The sequence below is a fragment of the Triplophysa dalaica genome, chromosome 3, assembly GCF_015846415.1.
Source record: "Triplophysa dalaica isolate WHDGS20190420 chromosome 3, ASM1584641v1, whole genome shotgun sequence".
In the NCBI taxonomy this organism is placed as follows: Eukaryota; Metazoa; Chordata; class Actinopteri; order Cypriniformes; family Nemacheilidae; genus Triplophysa; species Triplophysa dalaica.
In genome coordinates, this window is record NC_079544.1 from 3,973,960 (window position 1) to 3,984,049 (window position 10,090).

Genomic DNA, 10,090 nt, shown 5'->3' on the forward strand with positions numbered 1-10,090 from the left:
TGTGCTGCTGATGACCTAAAGAAACCTCCTGTAAAATGATGCTGTTTGTTTGGGTTTTTCTTTGTTCTTTAGCAAGTAAGTGCCGTTCTATTACATAACAATAACATTTGTGTTTATTTTATTCTAGCCTGTTACTTTATGAGATTAACACATGTTCATAAACTTTTATCTTTGTTTTACAAAGGAGACAGTTTTGGAAACATCATCACACCAGTTCAACCTGAGATGTCTGGAGCAGAGGGGGAACATATAACTCTCTCTTGTAACTATTCATCATCTTCACCCAATACTCTACAGTGGTATCGCCAATATCCCGGATCAGCTCCTGAATATTTGTTAGTCATTTTACACGCTACTGGGAAAGTTTCACTAAAGTCAGAAATTGTGAATCTAGATCCTCGATTCTCTGGAAGATTGAATGAACAGAAAACTCATTTGTTTCTGGAGATCTCCTCTGTTTCTCTATCAGACTCTGCTCTGTATTACTGCGCCCTGGAGCCCACAGTGACACAAAACACAACAACATTGTACAAAAACCTTATACACAACACTAAAAGTGTACCATTCTGTATATACATTTATTTTAGTTATATTCTCTATTCTTTTAATCTTTATTATTTATAACTGTTAAATTTAATATTAATCAATAAAAAAGGATTATTGAAAAGTTTCCAACACTGCAAGACAATTTGAGCAAAGATGTGAGTCTGATGAATATAAACAACCACCAGCTGACTTGAACGACCTTAAATGTTTCTATTTATTAGTTGTTTCCATTCATACAGTAAGTTTTGCTGTATATGTGTTTCTATTCATACAAAAATATGAGGTCTTACCACACAATCAGTTTAAAAGTAATAATTCAGGTTTGACTTTTCTCCAAATGTAAAATTAGATGTAAGACTTAACCTTCACTTTAAAACATGCGGGTTATTTTCAAAACAACAGTCAAAAAGGGGCAAACTTAAGATACTGGGATAACCTCTGCTTGGTTGTTTAAGCTTATTGTTAAATCAAATATAAACATATGAGTAATGGAAGCCAACGTTTGGGTTTGTTTCATTTTTCCCCAACGATGATTTGAAATAAACCAGCAATTACTTTGGATTTGATGTGATATGAACTAAATAGTTAAATTATTTGGAAATGAATATAACTATTTTATACAAGCTTGATGACTTTCATTTATCACAGATTTACCAAAAAAATTACTCTACAATTAATGTGACACTGACAAAATGATATTTCGATGGATTTGTATTTGCTGGTGGTTGAGAAAGGAGGAGCTCAAAGTAGATCTTGTTTTGAGAGAAACATCAGAGGATTGAAGCTCAGATCTCTGTAAACATGTGCACAATGAAACTCTATCCAGTTATTCTGCTCGTCGCCTTATTATGTAAGTGATTTTGTCAGTAATTATTTAAAAAATGAAATATAATAAACAATGTTGGCATTTTTTAAAACAATAGTTGAAATACTGACATATTGTTTTTCTTTCACAGCTGGAGTCATTAATGGAGATACTATAACAGCAAACAGAACAGAGGAGTTTGCTGAAGATGGTTCAGATGTTTCATTATTCTGCAGTTATTCCTCTGCGTATTCTTTACTTTGGTACCGTCAGTATCCCAAATCAGCTCCTGAATTCCTCGTGCTCATTCTAGACAGTGTGAAAACTCAGAAATCTGATATAGATGCCAGATTCACTGCTGTCATCACCAAAGAGAAAGAAAATCATGTGTATCTGAAGATCTCCTCTGTGTCTCTATCAGACTCTGCTCTGTATTACTGCGCCCTGAGGCCCACAGTGACACAAAACACAACAACACTGTACAAAAACCTCACACACAACATTATGTCTGAATCACACGTATATAACTTCTTTTGATACACTGTTTACTGCTACAATACTTTTATTCAAGCTTGTGTACTATTCATTTATTATAATTTAATGTTTGTTATGTACATTTTACTCATTTCCACATGTAATGAAAACCGGAGTCACAAAAGTGAGCTTTAAGAATTATCATACAGTGAGACAGAGCTGTTCAAACGTAAAAGTATTGTTTCATTTAAATTACATTTTTTTATTGAAGTATTGATACATTGCATCTAAAATATTAAATGGGAATCACATCACTGTGATATTTGGTATACAATACCATTTTAAGGGCTTTCTCAAAAATAAATGTCAATCATTATTTACTTATATTTGTGCCATATAATTCTCTTTTTTAACAGAGAGCAAAGATGAATAGTTGAATGAGCGATTCAATGCAAATCTCAATGTGTCCTCACTGTCAGGCTTGTTTAATACTTCAGATTTAAACATGCGTCTAAAACCCACTGCGTTGTGCTGACAGAGCTGTTAGTGGCTTCAGATCTTAAATAATTTTGTTTAACATTCAGATTACTACTAAACAACATTTACAGATCATACTGAAAGCACCTTGTGAAGTATTGAGGGTTTATATGTTTAATGATTTCACTTGTCATCCACAAGGGGTCAGCATTGATCTCTCCATGTATGACATTTATGAATAGATCATATGATAAACTACATGTAAGAAGAGCTCTGTGTGTTTTTAAAAGCTGACATGAATGAAATGTATTCTTTATGTTTAGATGGGGTTTGATTTGGCACATTATGGTAAACACCTAAAAATGTTTTTTGTACACTTTATGACTGCCTAGATTTACTTTATTAACATGTTAACCAACAATTAACATGAATTGTTTCGATTTGTTCATTGTGCTGGTGACAAAACAATTAATGGAAAACAGTTAACACATATTTCAATTGTTTATTCGTATGAAGGTCTTTGCAGATTGAGTACGGAATTGTCATCTGAAATTTCCACATGTTAAAAAATTGCACAAGTAATGTAATAAAATTTGAGCTTTATATTATGACTTCACTGTTTAAAATATTTTAAATACAATACTTTATGCATGGTTCTTATTTGACACATTTGCACAGTCATTACTAAACAAACATTTGCATCTGAGGGAGTAAAAGTCTCTCTCTCCTGTGAATATGGTGGAGCTGTAAATAACCTTCACTGGTATCGTCAGTTTCTCAGATCTAAACCAGAGTTTCTGCTTTGGATTTATCCACACGGAACCACAAGTGACCTTCCACCTCGTCTTTTACCTAAAGTTGATCAAAACAAAAATCTTGTGAGTCTGTTGATCTTTCCTGATGAAGTAACAGATTCTGCACTTTACTAGTAAACTCATGTACACTGTAGAAAACTCATCTGAACACTAAATCTCTATTACTAATACAATTTAAGTCTATTGATGTGAATCAGTGTTCAGTTCAGTGAAGAAAAAATTGAATTAAATCAAACAATGAACTTAAACGGAGAACAAAGTGAGTTGTGGACAACAGCACAGACTCCTTTTATTCAGTTGTTTTATCACAGTTTTTGTCACAGTTGAGGGCGGAAGAACCTTGCATACAAATGAATTTTGTCACACATGCACACACCCATGCACACACACACACACGTTCACATGCACACTGCATATACAGCATAAAGATGAAATCTGTCTTGAATCATTTCCCTCTCTTATTTTATCTTTTTAACCTCTGATAAGTAAGAGATTAAGGGGATTAATGAGCCTCATAAGAACTTTACATAAAATCCTGAAGAGGGCGCAGTTCACACACACTGGTGACACAAACTCCTCCTTCTATTTTCTCTCTCATTTGTTATTGTAAACTCACTCAATACTAAACATATCTCAACTCACTGGATGATTTATTTGTTCTTCATGTTTCAGTCATCATATAGAATGAAGATTTTGATGATCTTGGTGAATTTGGTATTGATTTGTTATGGTAAGTAGAGCAAGTGTATAATTTCTGAAGTACTTCAGGTTTCATATTATCATTATGGGTTATAAATATATTTCTGTCTTTCTTCAGAGTGTCGTGGAGAAGAGAAAGTTGATCAGCCAGACAAACAAATCTGTGAATCTGAAGGAGGATCAGTAACTTTACACTGTAAATTCAAAACAACTTCAAATCAGCCAGAGCTCTTCTGGTACATTCAGAGAGTAAATGACTTTCCTAAATACATCCTGAGGAGAAACACATATGCAGCAGGAGATAATGGCACTGAGTTTCATGAGAGATTTCAGTCTGAAGTGAAGCCAGATTCAGTTCCTCTGATCATTCATGATGTTCATGTGAGTGACTCTGCTGTGTATTACTGCGCTCTGAAGCCCACAGTCACTGAAACACACTCAACACTCACACAAAAACAATCAGTCATATGACAATGTGTATCCAAAACAATCTTATACTGTTATGTTCAGTACATTATTTGGTGCCTTTAATATTTTTTTAATATGTTATGTCGATTAAATAATCTTTTATTTAACATGCAAGATTGAATCAACTTTGATTTCCAAACCGTGTTTGTCCTCTCCAGGGTCACATGAGGGCTGAAGTCTCTTCCAGCATCTTGAGCTTCAGAGAGAAGTAACAGAAGAATCTATCAGTCCACTGCAGACATCTACATACACATAGATTTCCACATACATAGATTCTTCCACCAAACAAAGTAGTTCCTCAGAAACAGGTGTGGCTACATCAGTGCGGTTGCCAAGCAACACAGACGCAGCAAAGCACGAACAGACCACATAGTCTGTTTATGAGTATTCACCTCATTTCTAGACTTTTCAATGTCTTCAATTTCGCTTTCATTTATTTCAGCGTGTCGTCTTTGTCGTTGGTCTAATTTGTCTGTCATGTCAATCTCTTCCCACCTCTCATCCATGCTTAGCCCACCAAATCAATCAAAATTCACAACAAAAACTGACATTTTGACAAAAGTTTTGCTGTACGTATCAAGAGTGGCGCAGTGATTCTAGGTAATGCGGTCAGCCGTTACATATCGGGGTATTTTATAACGGCTTAGATCTCCGCTCAACCAATCAGAATCAGGGACCAGAACTGACAGTGTTATAAATATATTTAGGCATTCATGGCCATTTTGAAAATGTATCAATGTTGTTGGATCTTTATTATCCATCAAGTTTGTACTTTAGATAAAAGGATCTAATATTAATATAATTAAGTGATTTCCTGAATAATTATAAACATTGTTAAAAAACCTTTCATGTAAACCACAGAACTGTTAAAATCATGTTAAATCAAAATATAAATAGAAGAAGAGTCACAGCATCATCTGACAGACAGCAGGAAGTGTCATGTGACTTCATGTGTGAGGTGTAGAGACTGACAGTAACACAAATCTACAGCTCACATCACACACAACATTATCACACAACTGATCTGACATCACAAACATGAACACACACCTGCTTCTCATCTTCATCATCATTTCAGGTAAAATATGTACTGTAAAATAACAATAGTTAAAAAAACATACAGGATAATAATAATATAATTCATTTAAAAATAATATATTTTTATAATTGTGTTTAATTTAAATATTAAATATATATAATTGTTTGTTTGTTTGTTTTAGGTGTGATGGCTGCAGATCAGATCGGTCCAAATAAAGAATCAATAATTATAAAGAAAGAACAGGAGACTGTGACCTTGAGCTGTTCATATGACACCAGTGGCAGTCTTGTTTATCTTTACTGGTACAGACAATATCCAAACACAGAACTTCAGTATTTATTATTTAAACCTGCTCGATCGGCTACTTCAAGTGGGAACCCTTCTGATCGTCGGTTTAGTTCAACTACAACACGCACAACTACTGAACTCACTATTAACACTGTGACTCTGTCAGATTCAGCTCTATATTACTGTGCTCTGAGAGTTGGAGCCCAGTGATACAAAGTCTATGTGACGCTGTACAAAAACTAAAATAAATGTTTCGCTTTGATCTCAAACCACATCAAACCCACAATCTAAAACACATTATAATGATAAAACAACACCTGTGTGTGGTTGTGTATAAAGTTCAACTCAGTCAATTACACTAGACATCATTAATAATACATTCACTCTTTTCAGGTGACATCAACATATATTGACGTGTAATGACAGATCACCTGATTTATGAGATTCATACGGTTCATGACCTGTAGCTTCACATGGCACAGAGAGACACATGTGAACATGTTAGACAAACAAATAAATAATAAAATGTTCTTAACATAAATCAAATAAACAGGGAAGTAATTTAAGATTAATGAAATAAATCAATTTGATTTCACATGAAAATAGCTTTCCTGTAGCCCGGCATTGCGTTAACAACGCAAGGTTGTGGGTTCGATCTCAGGGAATTGCACATACTCATATAAAATGTATAGGATATTGCAATGTAAGTCACTTTGGATAAAAGCGTCTGCCAAATGCATAAAGTAAAATAACTAAAGTAAAAATGTCCGTAAAATTACAGTGAAGTTCTGTAGTATTTTAAATGACTGGCAGGTGCCCACATAACAATTTTGTGTTGGCCCAGCTCCGGCCCACACCAATACTTTTCCCTCGGCCCACATACAACATTGAATGACGGCCCTAGGGTGGCCCAGATCCAAATTACAGACCATGACCAGATATGGGCGGCAACTGGTCCGAGCCTCCGCCAATTAATAAGCCATAACTGGCCCTGAACTGGCCCAGAGTAGGTTTAATACTGGGTGCCGTATCGTAGCCAGAAGTAAACCAGATCAATGCCGGCTTTTAAAAAGAGACCCCCAAATTTAGCCATAGTACAGCCTATGATTGCCAAAATCATGTGAAAAAATAACTTCCAATACTTGAATTGTTTTTCAATAAACATTTTTTATTTACAAATAAAAATAAAGTGAACACATTGTGTTGAACATATTTTTATGTAAAACGGAAACCTTTAGACTTTAAATGAACAGTACCTTAACACTTGAAAAAATGAAACCGAATACGGACTAAATGAAAACGTTATAAACCAAAGAAAGACAAAATTAAACTTTATAAACAACATAACACATAACTGCGTGTGTGCACATGAAAAGGAAATGAATGTATTTCGTATGTGTTCGCACGCATAAGCTATTATGGCTCTAAATGAGAGGCACAGCTATTTATCATCTCCTTTCTCTTCAGCCGTTCTCTTCTTCCTCCATCCCAATCCGGAGCAAGCTGAAGCCATCTCTGGATATGACCGTTTTTTTTGTTAGGGAATTTTTCTCACCGCAGCTGAAAGACATACATAATTATTAAATATAGTTTTGGTAATTTAAAAAAAAAAAATTAAGTTCATCGTTTAAAAAATGTTTAAGTGTGGAAACTATGGTGTAAATAAAATAACGGATAATGCACATTAAGTAAATGCAATAAAAGGTGTAACTATTTTTTATTCATATTATTTAAATACTTTAAACAATCCCTAATGTACTTTTTTAGATAAAAATTAAAATGAACATAACCTATAAACAGCATTATTTAATCTTAAGAAATAATTAGAGGGATTAATCCGCCTGTAGTTGTTCCAAGCATGTATACATTTCTTTGTTCTGTTGAACAGAAAGAGAGATATTTTGGAATAATGTTAGCAACCAGCTGTTCTGAAGCACCATTGACTGACATAGTAGGAAAAATGTAAAATGTAATCAAAAGTTCCCCAGAACTGTTTGTTTTCCTACATTACTCAAAATATCTTCTTTTGTGTTCAACAGAACCAAAAAATGAAATGTTTTTCCTACTACGGTGCTTCAGAACTGTTAGTTGTTAACATTATTCCAAAATATCTCTCTTTGTGTTCAACCGAATAAAGACATTTTTACATGTTTGAAACAACTAGAGGGTGAGTAAATCAGACAGAACTTTCATTTTAAATGTCCATTACAATTTGTGACCCTGTCTGTGAAATCTAATTCTGAGAGAATGAGTATCAAAGTGTGATTTCAGTCATTCATTTCAATATGATTTAGATCTTTGACATGGCCATAGTCAGTCAATATTTAATGTATCAACATTATATTTTCACATAATGTTATGTACATTATGTTATGATTTTAGGTCCAAAACAACTTCATCTGGGATTTCAAAGGCAGGGTCACATGTTTTAGAAAAACAATTTAAAAGGATTAATGCAATTTATACACAATTAGTACAGAGCACAGTGCTCTTGATTATTGATGATATTAAGCAGAAGAGCTGCAAATAAGTTTTTTATTGAAAACTTATTAAAATCCATATAAAACCAAGCACACAATCTCATATTTACTAAAGATATTTTTTAGAGATATAAATATACACTTACAAGTGTCAAGAAAAAGTTGAGGATTTAGTGGTCCTTTTGGGTCATGGCCAATGTTCCTCCTCTGAAATGGGTCAGCAGCTTATCTGTAGCTGGACTGGAGGAGTTCGGTCTCGCTGATGGTGGATTGGAGGACTTCTGCCAAATTAATTAAAAAATTAGGGCAAATATTAAGTGAATAATCCCATGTCAAAGATGTATATCATAAAGATGGAAACAAATTTTAAAGCTCATATTATCTAAGAAGTAGATTTTCATTAACAGTTTAGCCATTCCAGAATATAATGTGTTTAAGGATCCCTAAATAGTGATGTTTAAAACAATAAAGGACATTAATGAGTGCCATTCACTTGTATATAACATGCAGACACTTGAGCAGTTACAAATTAAGAGATTTATACATTTATAATCAGATACATTTTGAAATTATTGTATGTGTTATTTCATGTGAATACATTTTTAAATGAATATGTATCATGATTATATTGTATAAATCCTGACAAACAAGTAATACATTTTTAAACTATATAGTAAAACAAAGGTTAAACGTTTTAAATCAATACATTTAGTTGTTCCAAATGCCCCTATGCAGGCTGATTACATTAATATTTGTAAGCATAAATAATAGAAAAACATTGATCCTGTTGCATATTAAAATATCAGATGCAAAACCCTCTAAGAAATCCTCAGTCAACCTACGTTACTCAAATAATTTTGCTTCAAACCCCACTAAATAACACACTCTGGCTCTGAAAATACATGGAGGATTCAGATAAAATTACTCGTTTAAGAAAATTGTTCCAATTAACAACAACAGCACCGACCACACTTACCTAAAAACAGCCGTTGAAGAAGAGACGAGAAGAATCCTGGGCGGGAATATAGTTTTCGAATCCAAAGTATCCCGTGAACCTGACTCAAATCAACCAATCAGATGACGCGAGAAGCTGTCGTGATCATGTAAATCGCGCCAAAACAATTAACCAGCCAATGGATGAACTGATCCAGATGCAAACTGGTTGAAAACTTGGTGGGAGGAGTCGGAGTTCTGCGCACGCGCATAGACTGCACATTTGATTTAATTGCCAACTGCCACCGATTCGTCTGAGGTAAGCAATGTGTTTTGAGTTTACACAGTTCCTTATACTAAAATATAAAATAAGAACCAACTTGTTGTTCTTATACTGTTCTGGGTTTTGAAACGTTCTTGCATTATAATCTTGTAATTTATTGTCGTGATAGCACACGGTCTGTCTGATGTGGAAAATGTTGAAAGGCCACATGCAGCATCGATAAAGTGTAAAGCATAATTTAAGATAGGCGTTTGGCTATTTCAATGCTCGAGGTAGATGCGATGGTTTATTACAGCAAATAGCAAACAATTACTAAATCTTACTAAAACTTACAACAACACATGAGCTCATATATGTAAATAAAACGTTTATTTGTTAAAAAGCAGCAAAAAGTAAGTAATGAAATAAGAACAAAAAATAATTAGAACAGAGACAAATGATGTAAACAGTATGTTATATCTAGATCTGAAAGTTATTTAAGCGTTCATGAGTTGAACTTTATATTCACTGTAATTAAATGTACAGACTGCTATAAACGGAGGCAGTCACTGTTGTGCTTAACATATGTCTTTTGAGTGTTGTTGAATTCTTATAATTTCTGACTGTGATTGAATGTAAAAAACATTATTGTTCTTATCTAATCTTTAATGGTTTCAGGTTGTGTCTGAACATCCCCTTTATCAGAGTGTTGTGGTGCACTTGCTTTGCATGCCGTGCTTGTCCTGTACCACTGTAGGTGAGGAAGATATAAAAAATCCTTCAAATGCTAATGTTGTTTGGCCA

General features: G+C 33.9%; 1 long non-coding RNA gene and 1 gene segment (V, D, J or C); one reads left to right on the forward strand and one right to left on the reverse strand.

Annotated features, from left to right (window-relative positions):
- The first annotated feature begins 1,336 nt into the window (after positions 1–1,336).
- LOC130416274 (T cell receptor alpha variable 18-like) lies at positions 1,337–2,262 on the forward strand. The segment is given in 3 exon segments: positions 1,337–1,396; positions 1,503–1,792; positions 2,242–2,262. Coding segments are annotated over 3 exon segments (360 nt in total).
- A 4,496-nt stretch (positions 2,263–6,758) lies between these two features.
- LOC130418433 (uncharacterized) lies at positions 6,759–9,204 on the reverse strand. Its single transcript, XR_008906331.1, has 3 exons — positions 9,068–9,204; positions 8,238–8,372; positions 6,759–7,171 (listed from the first exon to the last, which is right to left on the reverse strand). It is a non-coding gene; the product is annotated as an uncharacterized LOC130418433 (long non-coding RNA).
- Between the last annotated feature and the right edge of the window lie 886 nt (positions 9,205–10,090).